The sequence below is a fragment of the Antechinus flavipes genome, chromosome 3, assembly GCF_016432865.1.
Source record: "Antechinus flavipes isolate AdamAnt ecotype Samford, QLD, Australia chromosome 3, AdamAnt_v2, whole genome shotgun sequence".
NCBI classification, from domain to species: Eukaryota; Metazoa; Chordata; class Mammalia; order Dasyuromorphia; family Dasyuridae; genus Antechinus; species Antechinus flavipes.
The window spans coordinates 358,323,162-358,344,209 of record NC_067400.1 but is presented as its reverse complement, the minus strand read 5'-3'; the positions used below and the strand labels follow the sequence as shown (position 1 = coordinate 358,344,209).

The following is a 21,048-nucleotide window of genomic DNA, read 5'->3' as shown; positions in this document are numbered from 1 at the left end:
TTTATATAGCACTTAGTATGTTCCAGGCAACTGTGCTATGTGCTTTATAATGATAGTATCCTTTGATCTTCACAATAACTCAGGGAAATAGTTGCCATTATTACCCCCATTTTACAGATGAAGAAAATGAGGTAAATAGGTGTTAAGTGATTTGCATAAGATCACATTCCAGCCTATCCACAATATCACCTAACTGCTATTAAATGCAATGATATTTAGGAGGGAAGATACTAGGAGTCTGGAGGACTTCATATAGTGCTAGAGCTTTAGGAAACTCTAGGAAGAGAAAGAAACTGTAAGGCAGAAGTAAAGAGGAATTCCACTCCAGACATATGGAACAGTCAGTGAACAATATTTGTGTAATGAAATACAGAAAAAAAACAGTTTGACTAGATGACAGAGCATAGGAGGGAAAGTTATGTCCATTGAGGCTGAAAGACATGAACAGTGATAATACATTTATGCAATGATTATGATGAAGGATATCCATTTTGCATATATGTAATAGAAACTAATTTGCTAGCATAAAGATTATAAGAACAATGGCTTTCTTAGTATGTGTCCCAACCAACTTAGTTAATGAATCAAAGAAGAAACCCTTGCACATTTGATGCACAAGGATTTCAGAATCATTTCTGGAAAATATTTAATATGAGTAGTTATTGATAGTAGGGATCAGATCCTAAGAGATAAGTCCTACATGCTGCATCTCAAGACTATTAGACTTTCCAGTTCCTGTGGCTTGAAGGAAATTGAGTTTTTTCATTTATGACCAAAGAACTTGACTAATAGACCTGCATCCCTAGGAAATACTTCTGAGATCAAGAAAAAAAAAATAGAAAAGAACATGTAAGAGCTTGGTCCATGTCATTGAGTAGCTTCATTAGACAAAGATAACTAAAACTCATGAACAATCGTAATCATTATAAGTTAATATGTAACAAACCAAGTGGTTATAAATGCTTTCAGATTTCTGAGAAAGGTGAAATCAATAAATCCTGGAATAGTCATCTTCTAAAGGAGTTCAGATTGATCTGGGACTGAAGTAGGAGAGATTTAAAGTGGTAAAGAGGAAAAAGTAGAATGTTCACAGGGAGGGAAGCAAAATGAGTAAAGACATGATAGCAGCAATGAACATAGTATCTTTGTAGGGTGACCAAGAGAGTAACCTGGTTAGAATAGAATATGCAAGTTCTGATTACATCTTCTATTCACACAGCACTTTTTGGTAGTGGTTGTCATTACTATCATTGTCGTTGTCAGTGTTGTTGTTCAGTCATGCTAGTCTTCATGACCCAATTTGAGGTTTTCTTGGCAAAGATACTGGAGTGGTTTGCCATTTCCTTCTCCAGCTCAGTTTAAGGATGAAGAACTGAGGCAAAGAGGGTTAAGTGATTTGCCCAGGATCACACAGCTAGGAATCTCTGAGAACAAACTAAAACTCAGGTTTTTTTAATCCCAAACTCAGCATTCTATTCACTGTGACACCCAGTTGCCCCCCTTTAGCACTTAAGAGTTCATAAAGCCCTGAAGGCTAGGTAATACTAGCTAGTAATACTAGCCCTATTTTACAAAATTTAGAAACTAAAATGCAGATAAATGCCATAGTCGTGCAGAAAGTAAATAGCAGAGATTATATTCAAACCTAGGTGTCTTGACTCAATGCCAAATTCACTCTCCACTACGCTACACTTCCCTTCTGACTTAAACAGGTCAGTGAATTCATATAATGCAGACCTGAAAAGCCAGCAGGAGTAATTTAGATTTAATTCTGTAAGAAATAGATTTATGAAAGGTTTGAGTAGAGACATGACATTATCCAAGTAGATCTAAGGACTATTAGTCTGCTCTCTTCAGTCTCCCCTAATAAGTCATTAACCCGAAGGTGCCCTGACATTCCCTAATTCACCAGCTGCCTTTGGCCACAGTACTCTATCACTTCAGAATTTAGTGGAAGAATACTCATTCCTTTCCTGGCTTCCTTCACGTTCAGATTAAATTCCACTTTCTACAGATTACCTTTCCTGATCCCTTTCCATGTAATCTTTTCCCCTTTCTTCTGACTTACCTTCCATTATTCTCTATCTGTCTGTCTTTCTATCTCTGAATATATACATATACATATTTTTGTATATCACTCATTATTTACATGTTATCTCCTTCATTAGAATGTGACCTCCTTGAGGGGAGGAATGATGTTTTGGTGTTTTGTTTTTATCTATCTTAAGCACTTAGTACAATGCTTGGCAAGTATTGGATGCTGAGAGAGAGAGAGAGAGAGACAGAGACAGAGACAGAGACAGAGACAGAGACAGAGACACAGAGACAGACAAATACAGAGAGAGATGGAGACAGAAAAAGACAGAAGAGAGAGAGAGAGAGAGAGAGAGAGAGAGAGAGAGAGAGAGAGAGAGAGAGAGAATGAGATGGAGAGGAAGAGAGAGAGGAAGAAAGAGAGAACAGAGCTCTCTTTGTGATTACAGGTAAAATTAGTTTTCCCTTAGGTCTCCTTAGTTAACTGTTTCTCTATTTCACCTTTCCCAGAGACAGTTATATGGAGGACAATGAGAAAGTCTAAGACTCTAGGGAATCTCCAGGGTCTCCACAATTCCCTGTTGCTCTGCTACTGCCTATGTAGTTCTTACTCTCCAGGCTACCTTTCTTGTGAGTTAATGCCCAGAATGATTTTTTTTTTTTTTTTTTTTTTTTTTACTGCTGAATAGTGGTTCATTAAAGATTATATAAGTGGGGGTAAGGAGGGAAGGCTGAGGGTAATGTGAATTGAGATAATGAGAATAATTGAATACATGGCTTAGCATCAGAATCAGATAATAATGTGATTATTGAATGAGATAATATATACAAGATATTTTTTAGAGAAAGTGCTTTATAAATGTCAGTTATTATTCTTAAAAAATTTTATCTCCCAAGAGCCTAGCATAGTAATTTGAACAGAGTGGTCATTTAAGTTATTTATTGAAAAATGGCCACCAAGTAAACAGGTCATGAAGGAATTACTAAGAAGGCAACATATAAAAGAAAGCAGAAAGAAATAGAAAGAATGAAGAATAGTTATTCTGTTCTTTTTTTTCAAAATGGGATTTCTAGAAGTAACTCAACTAAAGTAAAGGGACCACAGGAATAAAGGAAAAAAACAGAATCTTATTGAATACCTACTCTGTATAACTTAGCCTCTATCTGCTGCCTAGAATAATAGAATCTCAAAACTGGATTGTCATATGACCCACCCTCTTGCTTGAACTTGAAATTCCATGTGTAATACCCCTAGCAAGTGAACATCTAGCATGTATTTGAAATCCTTTGCAGATTAGGACATGAATTTCCCATATAACATACTTATTCTTTATAACTACTTTTTATCAGTGACTTTTTTCATTTTAGGCCAACACACTTAGCTATGATAGTCACTACTGATTTCATCAGTTTGGGTGAATAGAAGCTGTTTGTTAAAAAGGATCTAACTATCTGTATGTCATGTCCAAACATTTTTTTTCAGTCATGTCCAAACATTTGAGATCCCATTTGGGCTAAGCCCAATGCCTTATGGGCTAAATTAACTTTTAAAAAATTTCACTCCAAAAGCCATGGGCTCTAAGCCCATAAGGCAAAGATACTGTAGTAATCAACCATGTTCTTTTCCAACTCATTTTACAGATGAGGAAACTGAGGCAAGCAAGGTTAGGTGACTTGCCCAGAGTTAAACAGCTAGTAAACATCTGAGGCTAGAATGAAACATAGGTCCTTCTGATTCTAAGCCTGGCACTCTATCCACTGTGCCATCTACCTGCCCTAGAGCTAGCTATATACAGAATCAGCCAAATATATATGCCAAATGGAATGAATTTGGGTGCATACATATCAGAAAATAACATAGCACCCGGATGAAGGAAAGGGGTGCTTTAATTGATGTGTTATGTTATGTTCTACTTATTTGTTTTTATTTTGTTAACTCTATATAGATCCTCAAAGCTTTGGTTTGCATCCTTCTATCCTGTCTTGACAGATTTGAAGCCTGTAATCCTGGGGAGTGTTGATCTTATGTTACACTAGAGGTCCTGGTAATTGGCTTTAATCAACAGAAGATGACTTTGTTCCATTTCTATGACAGTTGAAGTCAGGGGAATTGATTGCTCTGTAAGCTCATCCTGAGAAAGGAACTACATTTCATCACATAGCAGCTAAATATTTCCTTTGTGCTTAGGTGGATAGAGTGTGCTAAATGGATAAGGGATGCTTTTTCATGGATATTCAGCATTGAATCCCTAGACTCTAAGGCAGAAATACAGAGTAGAGTTTTGGAAAGAACAGTGGACTTAGAATTCCAAGATTGCTTTGGAATAGCATATATTTACTCTATTTACTGTCATTCTTCATAATGGGGGACTGACTTCAATGGTGCCATGAGCAAGTCACTTGTAGTTCTTAAGTTTGTCTCTCCATCTGCAAAATGGGTAGTGCTTATTATGCCATTTGTCATAGGGTCATGAGGAAAGTCATCTACAAATTATTATTACCTTTGTTTAAAAGAAATCACTTTATAAACCACAAAAGGCTATTTTCCTTATTTTAGCTGTGGGATCATCAGCATATTCATTTGGGGGAAAATGAGATGCACTGAACCATGGCTTTTGGAGTGAAATTTTTAAAAGTTAATTTAGTCATGGCTCTTTGCTGTGCAGTTCCTATAAAGTGAGAAACTCTGTGGCTTAGTAGAAAAATCTTTGAATTTGAGTCAGAGAATAAGGTTTGGAATTCTTCTCTGCTAATTGGCAATATAACCTTGGTCAAGCCACTTTGGGCCTGTTTCCTAGACCAAAGGATTGATAGATGAGCCTTATTGGCTTTAAGCTGTAAATTGGGGAACAATTGGAGGAAGAATGATTAACTAGTGCCACAAAAATATATAAAAAGATAGCCTTAATACCTTCACTTACAAGAATAAGTATATAAGAGAACTGTCAGGGTTTTCAAATAGAACTCCCTTCCTTTTTCCATCCACTCCCAAAACCCTTTCTCTCTCTCTCTCTCTCTCTCTCTCTCTCTCTCTCTCTCTCTCTCTCTCTCTCTCTCTCTCTCTCTCTTTCTCTCTTTGTCTCTTTCTCTCTTTCTCTTCCTATTCCTCCTTCTCTTTCCTGCTCTCTGTCTCAGTTTCCCTGTATCTCTCTCATTGTCTGTCTCTCCCCTCTTTGTCTCTTTCTGTCTGGCTCATTCTCTCTCAAAATTTGTCTCTCTTTTACTACAGTACTTGAGACAGAAGTGATAGTAGTAAATCAAGTCACAGTGAGAGATATTGAAGAGTGAACTATTAAACATACTGTATAGTCACTTCCATTCAATTAGGAGACAGAATATGTTATAGTGTCTGGCAGATAACAAATTCCATGAGGCTAGAGGATTATATTTTATCTAAAATTTATATTTTCCTAAGGGCTTAGGAAAGTGATTTGCAGACAGTAGATATTTAATAAATATATATTAAATATTTTTAATTATGCAAAGAAAAACTGCCCCCAAAACTCAAATCTTTCTGAGAGATTACCCAGTTACTTTTTTCCCCTTCTATACCCCTTTAACTTTTAAAAATTCAATTGTTGCAGTCTGTTTACTCAAACAACTTGTTTTCTTAAAAATGTAAGATTAGGATTCAAATGAAAAGAAACATGGGGGGGAAATCAATTTGCAAATCACAGCAGCCACTCTTGACAAACTTCACAGTAAAGAAGATGATTAAAAGAGCATTTGACTTTTAACAAATCAATTTGTTCTGTTCTTGTGGGCCCTTCCCTGACTGAAGGAATTTGGTAGACCTCGAGGGAATGTAAGATAATTTCAATATACACACTGAGTCAATTAATACATATTCACATGTTCCTTTAAAAATTTTTAAAATGACTGTTCATCATTCGATTGGAATTACTGTATCTGTCATCAGATTGAGTTTGTCATCTTTTTCTTTTTTATCAAAAGAAATTGGTTTTTTACTGGAATGATAAGAACTAGAAAGAATAGTGTAGTCTAATGTGCTAATCAATTTCTAAAATGTCATTAAATATAACAAGAACCTGATTTCCAGGGGGGGTAGGAGAATAAACAATATATTCCATTAGCATGTTCCCAGAAAAACAAATAGTTGACTTCTAGAATGAGTTATCCAATATGGTTTGTTTACAAATATTCATTTAAATTCTCAATCACTCTTTCATGGTCATCCCAATTTCTGATTGCAAATTAAGCATTTCCTCCTACTGCATTGACAGATAAAGTAATTTTGGAGATAAGGAGCAGCAATGTCTGGCATAGACCCACACTTCTTTGTAGACCCTTGTTCAGAAGGTTCAGAAGGTGTGGAAATAGGATTTGCCTTATTGCTTACTATGTGAATAGTTCCCTAATAAGTGATTCTGATTATCTTTTTTTTTCTGACTGCAAATATAGTATTTTATTTTCTTTTTTAAATTAAAGCTTTTAATTTTCAAAACATATGCATAGATAATTTTCATCATTAACCTTTGCAAAACCTGTATTCCAAAATGTTTTCCCTTCTCTTCTTCCATCCTCTCCCCTAGATGGCAAGCATTCTAATATATGTTAAACATGTGCAATTCTTCTATATATATCTTTACAATTATCGTGCTGCATAGGAAAAATCAGATCAAAAAGGGAAAAAAATGAAAAAGAACACAAAAAATAAGAAAATAACAGCAACAACAAAAGGAAAATACTATGTTGTGATCCACACTCAGTTCCCACAATCCTCTGGATGCAGATGGCTTTTTCCATCACAAGTCCAAAGTAACTGGCCTGAGTGATTCTAATTATCAAAGATATCTGGAAACTTGGAAGGAACTTGAAGACTGAAAGTTTTTGCTTGCATTGTCATATAAATGGACTCTTAGATGGAATTTAATTGTTAATCACTTCTTATGTTGTCATTTATTTTTTCATGTATTTATATCTTACCCATTTTGCAATCCAACTAGATTGCAATCTCTTTAAGGATAGGAAGTATGTCTTATCCTATGGATATTAATAGTTTGCTCTCAAATGTTACTTTAGGACAGTCATCTTTAACATTTTTTACAATGTATTCCCATTGTGAATAATTATTTATCAATTAGATATATGTGCTACTGTATCATGTTATATACGTTATTAAACTTACACAAAAAGGGACATTTGAAAAGGGCAAGATGCAGATGAAATAATACTTCATTCTGGAATCAACCAAAAGCTTCTGGAATTTATTGAATAGGGGAGTGAAAGGATCAGACAAGTACTTTAGGAAAATCATTTTTAGCTGTCATGTGGAAAATGCATTGGAGATGGAAGATACTTGAGACAGGGAAGTCAATTAGGAGACTATTGCAATAATTTGGATAAAAAGTGATTAAAACCTGAACTGGGCTAGTGATTTGTGAGCATAGAGAATAGTTATATAAATTAAAATGATGAAATTTAGCAACTGATTATGTATATAGGGCAAGTTAGTAAAGAGTTGATTTTGAAACCTAGCTTATATCCTAGAAGAAAGAGGAAAGTTTGGAGAAGGGGCAGGTTTTTTGGGGAAAATGCTGTAAGGAGATCTGAGTTGTTATTACAACTTATTGCTTACTCATTCTGAAAGATTCCTTCTGTATTGTAGGGGCAGAATTGGGAAATATTATTTGGTAAGTGGATGGGATGTATTGGAAACAAGACTCTTGATTGGCTATTACCTATAGGGTACTATGGGACACTTCAACCTATGATCCCTTATTTAGTCGCATTCTTTTTGTGGTCAATTCATAGTCTCTTAGGTATCCAAACACCTGTTTTGGAAATTGCTTGTGTAGGGAAAACTTTTTTAAAAGAAACAAAAATAAAGAAACATTTACTATCTCTTTTAATATTGAGTATAACAGTGAGTATATCACTGTGAAGTAAATAAGGCAAATATTAATTAACAGATTCACGAGTAGGAGCTTCCTCACATGGCAGTTCCTTTAGTGACTCAGATCCCAATCTGTTTATAACTTTATCTTAGAGAATAGCCTAGGTCTTCGTGATGTTAAAAGATTTACTCATGTCCATTCAACTAGCATTTGTCAAGGGCAGACCTCGAATCTGGACCTTCTCTCAAAAATCCCTCTCTACTATATCACATTATTTCTTCTGGTATTATTATCACCCTCATTTCACTGATACAGAAACTCAGGAAGTTCAAGGAGATTATTGCATTTCCCCAAAGCTAAACAGGTAATGTGTTGGAGCCAGAACTCAAACCTGCAATTTCTGATTCCAAGTTTCATGTGCTTTCTATTATACCAGAACATCTCTTTTATGTTTTCTGCTCAATACGTAACATAATGTGTGGTGCCTACTAAGCACTCTAATAAATAGTTTTTAATTGATTGATTGAAAGTTCACAACTGTGATGCATATTTTATGGAAAATGTGTTTTTCTGTCTTTACACCTGGTACTTGCCATGTAATTCAATTATATCGGATATTTCTGGTACTTTCATTTATCAGACTCAATTCATTTTTTTTAAACAATTAAATAACAAATTAGAGCTTAGTATTCTTGACTTTAAAATTTGGGTCTTTATATTTTTTAAAAGACAGATATTTTACCAATATTCAGAATCTCATAGTAAATCATGCTTGGGAGGAGAACAATTAAGATGTACAAAAAATGAATTTAAAAAAGAGGAGAGAACATTAGATAGTGATTTAAGTTGGTGTTTGAGGAGAAATTGTACCTAATAAACACTAACAAAATAGATCAGTGCCTGAACTGGAGAATTGAGTTTATTTCTATTCATATTTGGACAACAGATGGTATGACTATGTGGTCTGCATCCTGGTAATTCAAAGCCTCACACACTGACTAAAAAAATAATAAAAAAATATGAAAATGTCACTGGGCATCTGATGGCAGTAGATTCTTCACAGTGTTTGATTTTGGAGAAAATAAATAAAAGAAGTTTGGCAAATGAGAACTAAAATAAGAGAATTCCACCCAAGTGTAACTAGCAATATGTTATTATCAGATTCAAAATATTTTTGCTGTGATAAGATTCCTAAAGGTTATAGGAAAATGATACAATCTTTACTTTTTTTTCACCAATGCTATTTGGTTCCAAGTTGTAAATTATATGGGAATAAAATTGTTTTTAATTAATCATAATGTCAAGGTGGGAGGGGAAATTCACAGTATTCTTGAAGTTTATGGTACTTCTTGGTTTTTGTTTTTACAATTTCCTTTCAACTCCCTTATTTTCTTAAAAAAAAAACAGATCATTTTCTTTGAGAATCAACATTAATAAAATGCAAAAAACATATAGAATAAATAATCTATTTATTTATATGACCATTATAATGACCAAAAGTACAACTATATACAACAAATAAAATGTCTATCATAATAAGTCTAAAAGTTTTTGAAGATAGCAAAATACATTTTTATCTGAGTTGTGACATTTGAGCAATAGTCAAATATCACTAAATAGATGAGTCTAAATAAGTGAGGAGAGAGCTGAAATAATCATTTTTCAAATATCCATTCTCCTATGTTTCTCCAAAGTTTCATAGAAGAAAGAACCTTGTTCTGGGAGTTGTGAGAAATGCCAAATATCAACATTCTAATTAACTAGCTATACCCTCAGACACACTCTCTGGAGCTCGGATTGACATAAAGGTTATGAAGACTCTCCAAAGTCACCTATAGTTTATGTAGCATAAAAATTTCCCCTTATTGCTACTATACATGTTATTTGTCACAATTAACTCCTATACCCCTGAACTTACTCCATCACCTGCCTTTGTACCTTTGAATAGGTAATTTTTCCTGCTGAGAGTACACATCTTCCTCATCTCCACTTCCTTTAATTCTTAGCTTCCTTTAAGATCCTGCTCAGGTGCCATTTCCTATGGATAATCTTTCCTTAGCTTCCATCTAGTTGTTAGAGTTCTCTTCTTCTTTAAGATAATATATATTTTACTTGTTTCCTTGTTTGGAGCCCATAAGAGTAAGAGTAGAAATAGTAACAGAAGGTAGTAATATCAATAACAATAATAATAGTCTTGACAAATTTCTGTATTGTAAATGCAAATACCAATATACTGTAGGGAATTCCACAATAAATTTTAAGACAAAACTAAGGTTAAAAATAACATTTCAATGCAGGTAGAAACACTTTATTATCAACAGAAAATACTTTATCAGGTGGCTAGGATTATACATCAGAAGCTATCCTTTATAAGCTAACATATGACAAATTTCTATATGAGAAATCCAAAACATTCTTGAGAATTTGGTAATTGAACTCTCTTGATAAAAGAAATAGGGCTCCATTATATATATATAGAATTTTTATCTTTTAATTGTGTAAAATGATATAGGATTTAATTGTATAAGAATATTTTAATAGATGCCACCATATCAAATGCTAATAATATACAAAGTAAATAGAATGAAAAGGTTTCAAAATATAAAAAAGATCCCTAATTAAAGAAATTAAGGTGATATGCTAACAGCTTGAGTTATATTTCCCTTGCATCCATTGTTACTGTAGTTATCCTAAAGATATATGCTGAAAGAGTTTGGTCTTTGAGTATGTAAGGAATTGGTTATATTTGAGCAGAGTAGTAACAGTGAAAGCTGTATTTTAGACAGCAACATGTAAAAGGAATTGGAGGAGAGTAATATATAGGAAATTTAAAGTGATGTAAAATAAAGATAAAATAATTGTTTTCTTAAAATAGGGCTTAGCGGGATAAAAAGACTAGAGACAGGATGCCTAGTCAAAAGCTGTTTGTTTTTGTTATTGTTGTAGTGGTAGTGGTGATAGGTTATGGTGATTGTGATAGGTCAATATTAGTCCAAAGCATAAAGGCCTAATCTAAGGATGGGGAAACTGAAATGAATGAACAACAGCAAAAGAGAATAAAAGATACAAAATGTATTTTTTTCAGGGAAAAAATGGTAAGACTTTACAATTGATTTTACTCGCTCACTCTTTCATGTCTCTATATTTGGGTTAATATTTCATTTTTCTTCTCCTTTACCTCTCTTTAAAAAAATAACCTAACGTGACAGTTCCAGATGGGTAGGCAGGGAGACAACAAGCATTTATTAAGTGTTTACTATGTGAAAAGCAATGTGCTAAGTGTTGGGAATGCAAAATCAAACACAAAGAAACACAGTCCTTGAACTAAGAGAATTTACATTTTACATTCTAATGGAAGAAGAATACACATAATGGTGAGATTAAAAGGAAGGAGGGAAGGTATCCATGTGAGCTCATGGAACACAGGAAGTCTGAAACAGAGCTGGGATGGGAATGAACCAGGTTGTCCTAATCCCATCTCCTAAAGAGAAGCCCCAGAAAGAACTCTTTTTGGTGGGGTGAGGCAATTGGAGTTAAATAACTTGCCTAGGATCACACAGCTAGGAAGTATTAAATATATGACATTGAATATGACTCAAGGGCTGGTGCTCTGTCCACTGCACCATCTAGTGCCCCTAGAAGGAACTTATTAATGGGAGGCTTTTAGTAGCATGATGGAGAGATGTCTAGGGAGATAAAACTCTTGGTAGTGAGAGAATTTACAGGGTAAAAGGACATCTTACTCACTAGGGGAAATTTCAAAGAATCAGAATTATAGCCAGGAAAGGAAATATGCCATCTTCTCTATTCTTACTACCATCAACATTCAAACACTCATTACAATCTATTTGGACTATTTCAACAGTTTTTTTATAGATCTCCTCACCTGCAACTCTCTTCCAGATTCAATCTTACTTCATATTAGTGTTATAATAATTTTTCTTGAACACTGGATTGGCCATCTTGCTACTCTGCTCAAAAATCCCCAATAGCTTCCTATTGCCTACCATGTAAGGTTGCAATTTGTGTGCACAACATTCAAAATTATACAGCAGCATCTTTACAGCTTTATCTCACATTGCTCCTCTCTATACATTCAATACTATAAGCAAACCGGAGAGTTCTTTTTCCTTTGAATTATTATTGAGTTATTTTACCTCATGACTTGCTCCAGTTGGTCCTTACTCCTGGGATACTTTCCCTCCTTTTCACCTGTTGAAATCATATTTAAGTTTCAATTCAAATGAGCTTCACTCAAGCTTTCCATGTTCACTCTGAATCAGCAGTAGGCTTCTTTATATCTCATGTAGCAATTTTCTTCATAATGCTTTGGCACTTCTATTATGTAATTTAATTTTGGTTTTGGTGTCTTATCCCTCTAGTATTAAGAAATCTTGAAAACAAAGAATATGTAGCATCTAAATTTTATACTTCTACATGGTTCCACCCCTCTCCCAGGGCCCAACACGGTATTCTGAATACTTAGGAGTTTTATGAATTTGTATATTTCTTTTGTTGTTGTAAGAAGAATCAAATTATAATTTTAAATTTTCAAAAATCCTAAAAGAAAAAATGAATGTATGTATATTTGTGGGTGTATAGGTAAATATGTATTATGTACATGTTAACAGGAAATTTCCAATGTATAATAAACAAAATTTCATCTAAAAATGTTTCTTATTTTCATTTTCTAGGATGGAAGAAACAGTACGAAACCTACTTCAGAATCAAGGACCTCCAGAGGGAAAGAAAGAAGATACAGTGAATATAATGGTCTACCAGGTATAACACTTTTTTTCCTACTTAGCTAAATGTGAAGTAAATTTTTTTTTCTGGTACTAATATAGTTAGATAATCACAGTCACACAGATGAAAAAGAGAGAGAGAGAGAAGCATAAAATGTAATCTAAACCAAAAGCCCAAATGTGTGTAGGCCAAAATGGTTGGAGTGCAAACAGTTCTCTGAGTAATACTCTGAAGAGCCAGGGCATAAGAGGCTCCATTAGCTGTCTACCTGTTGCCTTGAGGATCAAATTGAAACTCCCCTGTTTTGCATCTAATGCTTTTCACAGTCTGCCTCCAGCCTACCTGTCAGTTTTACTTCCTATTTTGCCTTTTAAGTACTCCATGGTGAGCTAAACTGGTTTACTTACATAAAAGCCTATCTCCTATTTCCATGTCTTTTCACAATTTTGCCCAAGATGTCATCTTCACTTTTCCCACTTATAATCTCTGGGCTTTTTAAGCCTCAGTTAATGTTTCACCTTCTACATGAAGCCTTTCTTGATCTTCCTATCTCAGTCGTTTATTAAAGCCCTCCCTGTCCCCATTGCTTGGTCTTTACTTTTAATGTATTTTGTATTTATTTATCTGTGCCTTGCCTCACCTCTGGTAGAATATAATATCCTTGAGAGCAAGGACTGTTTGTTTCTTTGTATTCTTAGCACACAATGCAATACCTGGCATGTAGTAGATTAATAAAGGCTTATTGAATGAATGCAAAAAAAGGTGATGGATGGTTTGTTTCAGCCTAGTTTAGTTGCAAGGACATTAGATTGAGTCTGAAAAGAAGGGTTTAAATTCTGATTTTGTCACTTATTTCCCTTTTGACCTTACTCAAGTTGATTTCCTACTCTTGTCCTCCCTGCCCACATTTGGGGAAAAAAAAAAAGCGCTACTCTAAAATTCCAGATCAAAATTTTTTATTTTAATAATTTGAGGAGCTAACTTGCTAATACTTTCCCCATTGCTATTTAACTGCAACAATCTAATCTATAAACTAAAGTGGGCAAAGAAGTAGAGAAAACATCATCTCAAGGGCAAAAAATAAAAGCATTTCTACATAGATAGTTTCCCCTTCAGAAAAGCAAGTAGAATCTGGACATAAATCCAAGTTGATGGGAATAATGGAGGTGGCTGTGATAGAGTGAATTGGGAGAAATGGAGATGGGATAACATAAGAAAGTAATGGATAACCAGCAATGTAGATGATAAATTAGAATTCTTAGTGGTCTCAATAAGATATGATGAAGTCCACAACAAACTTCTCAGATGATAGGGCAATGTGCTATGCAAGCCAGGGAATATTTAGTTTTTTTGTGAATACTCTTGGAAAGGATCAAGTGACCACATTCACATTATTAAGGTATTTCATTTATAAGCAGAAAGGCAGTTAGAAAGTAGGAATGACTTTCTCGGTCTCCTTTATTCTGGAATTTATCCTAAACCTGGGTCTAAAATTATAGCCTTCATGGGAAAGAATAAAGGTTAGAAAACTTATAATTCCAAGGAAATAGTTACCTGTTTGCAAAATGCCTGGGACATAGTTATATTCATGAATGAGTGACAAATTCCAGAATGTGGTCTTTATTTGGGGATCCACAATTTCACTATTATATGCTGAATTGGGAGGTTTTTGGAAGAAAAAATTAATAACATTCCAAGACTGAAAAACATTTTAGATAAATTGATGAATTTCTATTTAGGCTTGTGGGCTTTTTTTTTTTTTTTACATTTTCTGTTTATTAAAAAAAGACAGAACAGATAAAAGAAAGACCAAAAAATAAAATAAAACTAAACTAAACTAAAGAGAACAGAATATTATCATGTGGCTCGCAGAACATCAGAGGATTCAAAATATATAACAATAAATTTCCAGTTTAAGAAACAATATATGATAGTAGAAGAAATTTTATTCACGAGTGTCCAACTTTTCTTTACTTCCTAGTAGGTTGCACTTTTTAAACTTTATTCTTTTTTTTCTCTTTTACCCCCCCTCCCCCAACTTCCTTCAAGAAGACTATAGGTAAGCAAAGATATATTTAACAGATACACAAGGCATTCACACCCATCCACAGACCCACATACATATATATTCACACATACATAGAGCAACATGCATGCATACCTACGTATTCCAGATACACACAACATTTATATACACGTGCATTTACCCATACATAAACATGTATCTAAAACAATATTGGTAGGACTGATATAATGTTGATTTCTCTCTTGAATGAATCTTTAAGTTAGATTTTTAGAAAAAAAATAAAATTTCTTCTACTATGATGATTACTGTTCATGCTTTTTTTTTCCTAATAAATTCAACTCCTGATCCTTGTTGTAGTATTTGTGAATATCTCTTCTTTCCTAGCCCTGTTAACTCTTCTACTTTAATCCTGCTACTTAACTTACTTTGCTATTATATAAGTTTTCCCCACCTATGGATCCTTCCCATGTCTTCCTCTCTACCTTTGCATCCCCTTCTGCTCAACCCTCCCCCCTTATTTCTTTATAGATTTTGGAGGAAGCTATCCCCTTTGTGGTATGTATGTATGTATATATACATACATATATACATATTTTGTGTATATATTTATATATGTATATGTGTAATGTTGCCTATTTAACCCATTCCAGATATGAGTAGGTTTTCAGAACTATGAGCCCTCCTCCCCCCTCTTATACCTCTGTGTCTATTCTTCCTTTGCACTTTATTTGTATAAATCCTTCTTTTGAGCTATCCATTTGCTGATGTCAATCTTAAACATATAGTATACAACTCCATGTAAGAACCAAAAACAATTTATCCATGTTAAGTTCCTTGAAATTATCTTGGATATTATATGTTAAATTTTCTATTGAGTTTGGGTTTGGTTGAAAGAAAGTCCTGAAAATCTACAAGATTGTTGAATGTCCATTTTTTCCTTTCAATATTATGGATAATTTTGCTGGATATGATATTTATGGTTGCAAGGATAGTTCTTTTGATTTCCAGTAGATATGATTCCAGGACCTACAGTCTTTTATTGTGGCTGCTGATAAATGCTGTACAATTCTAATTGTAATTCCAGCATGTTTGAATTGTTTTCTTTTTGTTTCTTGGAAAATTTTCTATTTGATCTGGGAATTTTGAAATTTGTCAACAATGTTCCTATGTGTTTTCCACAAAGGATCACTTTGAGGTAGTAATTGGTGGATTTTTTTTTCTATTTCTACTTTCTCCTCATATTCTATCACTCCAGGACAATTTTCTTGGATTATTTTTTGCATTATTGTGTCAAGGTTCTTTTTTCAGCTTTCAGGTAGTCCAATTATTCTTATATTTTATCTTTAAGATTTATTTTTCAGATCTGTTGTTTTTCTCATGTTTCACATTCTGTTTTATTTGTTCATTCTTTATATTCTGTTTTCCTATTTCTTGACTCTTACAGCTTCACTGGCTTCCCCTTGCCCAATTCTAATTTTCAAAGTTATTTTTGTCTTTAAGATTCCATCTTTTTCTCTTCTTTCTCCCCCATAAAAATACTATCTTTCTTGGATAGTTTTTATTTTTTCCTCAGTGTCTCTCATTTGATTTTTAAATTCTTTTTTAAGTTCTATAAATTCTCTCTGGGAAAGGAGCCATTTAACTTTGCTCTTTGGGATGGAAACTTTTTTTTTTTTTTGCTTCAGTGTCCTCTGAAGATGAACCTCAGTCTTCCTTGTTCCTATATTAAGTTTTTATGTTTGGGATCTTCTTAGGTGGTTCCTTTTTTTTTTTTTTAAATAAGAGGTATTAGTGTAAGCATCCCTAATTGCAGAATGGGGAATTATACCTCTAGCTTCACTTCAGCTTTCCTTTCTGACCAGGAACCCCAAACCAAGAGTTCCACCTACCTGCAAATGTCCACAGTCAGCAGAAACTCTGCGCCACTGCTTCTGCACTCTCTGAGAGTGCTGCCTTGTTCTTCCCTGGTGCCTCATCTCTGCAGCACAGCTAGGCCCAGGTGATCCTAATCAGCCAAGGTTCATTCAATCTTCCGAGACTCAGCTTCCCGACTAGTCTGGGAAGGGGAAGATCCTATGGTTCTGGCTGAGGCTCTAGCCAAACTCAGCTCACCCCAGGGCTCCCTATTTGGTATTCTGGAGAGCTAGCCCTGAGGTATTTGCACTTCAGATTGGCTAATCTCAGACCTGGGGTTATTCTTTGGATCTTCTTGGGTTGTACTAGTAGAACTCCTGTTCTGCCCCAAGTCTTCTTTATTTTTCACAAGTCTGTGTTCACCCTGAGGTACAAATTTGTTCTGTTTGTGGGAGCAATGTGGAAAGCTTGAAATTTACTGACCTACTCCACCATCTTTCCAGAATCCTCCCATGCTTATTTTCTTAATGGTTTTGATATCTTTTCTCCATTATTTTTTCTCTTTTCCTTCCTTCCTGCTTTTTTTCCACTTTCTGTCTCTCTCTCCCTTCCTCTCTCTACTTCTGTCTCCTCCCCCCCTTTATTTCGCTCTTCATCTCTCTTCTTGGCTCTCTATTTTTGTCACACAGATATAGTTTGAATACCCTGCACACTTCACAAAAGAATATAAATACTTTTCATTTTGCTCTCAGACTTGACATTAGAGAAGCTATTCTGAGGGTGGGATGAATGCTACAGGTCCCATAGATTCTGAAGTGCCTTGAAGAAGCAGATTGTCTGGAGGAAGAAAATAGATGGACAATTGACTACTTAAAGACAGATAGTAGATGTGGCTCATATACATATAATCAATCAATAATATTCCTTTTCATTATAAAGGTAAATTGAGTGGAACTACTCCCACCTTCTTCAGGTTACCTTGGCTTTCTCAGTTCAGCCTGCCCTTGTAGTAATTTTAATCAACTCTTGTCTGCATACAAATGCTAGAAGAGAGGGAGAAAATTAATTTGCTTTGTCTACTTCCTGGACATAGAGACAGTCCTCTTCTTAAACTACTCCCTTCTCCAATTCCTTTTCCTCCATTCTTCCTCATCCTCCTTCCTCCCCTCCTCTTCTTCCTTACTTCTTTCTCTTTTCTTTTCCCTTTCCCTTTCTCCTGGTATCCCCCAGTGCTAATAGCTAATATTTATATGCTGTTTCCTTTCCATATCTTTTTTGAGTCTCACAACAACCATCTTCTCTTTCCTATTAACTTCCTTTCTTCCTCTATACCTCTTTCCTTCTTACCCTCCCTTTCCTTCTTAAGGTTATTAATTAACATGTGTATATTTATATAACATTTATAGACTTTGCAAAGCATTCTACATATTTTTTTTCCTTGTGATTGTCACTAATCCTCTGTTGTAAGGTAGGGATTGTGAATATTCTCACTTAATAACCGGGAAAACTGTAGCTGAAAAGAAGTCAGTGTCATAAAACTAGTATTTGTAGCAGGATTGGATCCCAAATCTTGCTGGGTTCCATTTCCATTATATCTTAAGGGAAGGAATAAATACTAATTAAAGTAGACACTTGATAAATGTTAATTGAATTAAAATGAAATCTCCACTAATGGCAGGACAAGAAGAAATGGATTCCAATTATAGCTTATGGGATTTCAATAAGTAACATGTATTGTTCAAAAATACTAGATTGCATTCGGGGAGAAAAGTTATAGATCCTAGTTCCCTGGGGGTCATAGCAAAGGGATTCTCTGTTCAGCTATGCTGAATATGTCTGCTACAGCTGTCTTAAGATGAGGAATTAGACTCTCAAGCTCTGTTCCAGCCCAGATTCTATACTAGCTATTGTATGTGTTTTGTTATATAAAATCTTGATGGCAAGTAGAAAAAAAAAAACAAAAAAACTAGTTCTTGGACTGTATTAAATGACACCCAGGCCACTTGAAAGAGTAATGTTCCCCTAAAAAGGAAGCTGTTAGCCCTTTCTCATGGGCAACATCAGCCTTCATAGTGCCTAAATAATTCAGTATCACTATTTACCTTTACCGCACTTCCTTTTCATGGTTTTGTTTCATGGAGCTGCTTGGATTCTTTCTATCATTATTTTCCATTCTTTTAACATCCTACTAGTCAAGTCCTGTGCTTATAGACATTTAATATTAAAAACGTAATTTATTTCATGAGGCTGGAATTTGCTTAGAGAGGCAGGTCTACCTTTTAAAATGTGCCTACCCACAGTCATCTCCCCACTATAATCTTAGCCTATTCGTTTTGGAAGATTAGCTCTTCTCTATAGAGGAAAGGCAATCATTAACCTGTATTAATTCCATATCAAAGCATTTTTTAAAAAGTCATTACTTTAATTAGCCTCAGTTTCTTCATCTGTGAAATGAGGGGGTTGTACTGTGCTAGGGTCCCATCTTCTGCTAAATGCTTGGCTCCTTTGATTATCCTTTATTAATTCTATACCTAGGGATTTTTCATCATGAATTTAATTGGCCTCAGTTTCTTTCCCTGCAAAATGAAGGGGATGGGCTATATGATCCCTCAGGAGCCATCCAGCTATAACTTTTTATGGTTCTATGACTCTAACTATGGTTAATAATTTCAGTAGATGCTACTGTTAGTGCTGTCAGTAGAAAAGACAGTGAACACTTTCCCGAATCACGGTTCTATCTCAGAGGCAACAGCTTGAAAGAGAGAAGCCTCTATTTTGAAAAAAGTCATTGCTTTATCATTTGAGTTGTCTAAACTTCAATCTGATCATAATTCCTTTGGTCAGGATTTCTCTGACGGTATCTGGGGTCATATATAAAGTTTTGACAAAGGTGGGTGGGGGAAGTGGTAAAATTAATTTGGCTGAGAGACCAGAGGCTAACTTATCTTCAGTTTTACTTTGGTATCATTAATTCTTCCATTTCAGTTCCTAAACTAACATTTCCTATTTAGAGACCTTATCCCTGTGTTAGTGAAGAAACCAAGTTAAAATAATCATAAGTATAATATAATTCATTCATTTTTATCTGCTGCCTTGTCTGGTTTCCTCTCCACAGAACAAAATACCGCTGAATTGGGTACCCCTGGCTTTCCCTGCCCATTTTCTTGCCTCCTTTTGTGTGGTGTCTCACTCTGTAGATTATAAGCTCTTTGAGGGCAAAAACTGTCTTTCTTTTTAATCACATATCCCTAGAGGTTAAAGTATTTTCTGGCATATCATAGACACTTAATAAATGTTTATTGTATTATATCTATTACATTGGATAATAACTGTAATTATAATTAATTTGTAGAAAAATAATCTGAGCTTCTTGGAGTAATAAAAAATCACTCCTCTATCTAAAATCTTGCAATTATGCATTTTGAGTTTTGGAATAATTGTGTTCCCTTTCAAAATAAATTGAACCAAATAGGTTTTAAGGTAATCCCTTGGGTGGCTGAGCAGCTAGATCATAGGAAACTATTTCAGGTTGAAATTTCATTGATTAATATAGAAATATTAATTACTATTTGAATAATATTAAATGTAGAATTGTGCTCTTCAACAACATTATATGGAATCAGTTGATCAAAAAGCATTTATTAAGCCCCTATTGTCTTCCAGGCACGATGATGTCTACAGATCTGGGAGTTAATCTTATTGCATTAGTATGTTACTAGCATTCATATTTCTAAATAGACTCATCTGAATATGTTATAAATGGTTAATTTTCTTATCAATTAGAATGTTTCTGGGTAGATTGTTGGAGATGTTTTAGGCTACACTTATGTTGTATAAGCCTATTGAGATGACTGAAAGATGTGAATTTTGTAAATGTGAATTCATAGAAACATGGAATTACTACTTAAATGGCTGAAAGAGATGAATTGTATGAATGTGAATTCATAGAAACATTAGAACAGGAAGGAACTTGACAGCTACAACTGCTTCCTTCATTTTGTAGCTCAATCAATCAACCAAAAAACATTTATTAAGCTCTTACCATGTATCAGTTACTATTGTAGTTATGGGAGATCAAAAGATATAAATAGTAACCTCTGTCTTCAAGGAGCTTATATTCAAGCAGAAGAAATAATGTGCATATTATATAACTAAGTACAAAATATATGCACAGTAAATATTACATGATTTCAAAAGATACTGGAAGTTGGAGAATCAGGAAAGATAATGACTGAAATGTGAAATATCTTGAAGGAGGAATAAACCTGGAAAGGCAGTTTGGAACCAAATTATAAGGATTTTAATGACAAATAGAGAAATTTCTATTTGATCCCAGCTTCTTGACCAAATGAGTGACATACTATCATCACTGTGCTTCGCTATGGAAATAGTGTGAAAGATGGATTGGAAAGGGGGGACTTAAAGCAGAAAGAAAAATTAGGAGGCTATTGCTATATTACAGATGAGGAGTGCCTGAACTAATATAGTGGCCCTGTGAAAGAGGATGAGGAAATGGAAGTGAGGAACTTT

At 34.5% G+C, this 21,048-nt stretch overlaps 1 protein-coding gene across 1 annotated transcript in view; it reads left to right on the top strand.

Moving 5' to 3' along the window:
• The window catches only part of NCKAP5 (NCK associated protein 5), a 1,106,193-nt gene that overhangs the window by 749,193 nt on the left and 335,952 nt on the right, over positions 1 to 21,048 (top strand). The window contains exon 6 of the mRNA XM_051985772.1: positions 12,587 to 12,674. Within this exon, the coding sequence (XP_051841732.1) occupies positions 12,587 to 12,674 (88 nt within the window). The remainder of the gene's footprint in view (positions 1 to 12,586; positions 12,675 to 21,048) is intronic.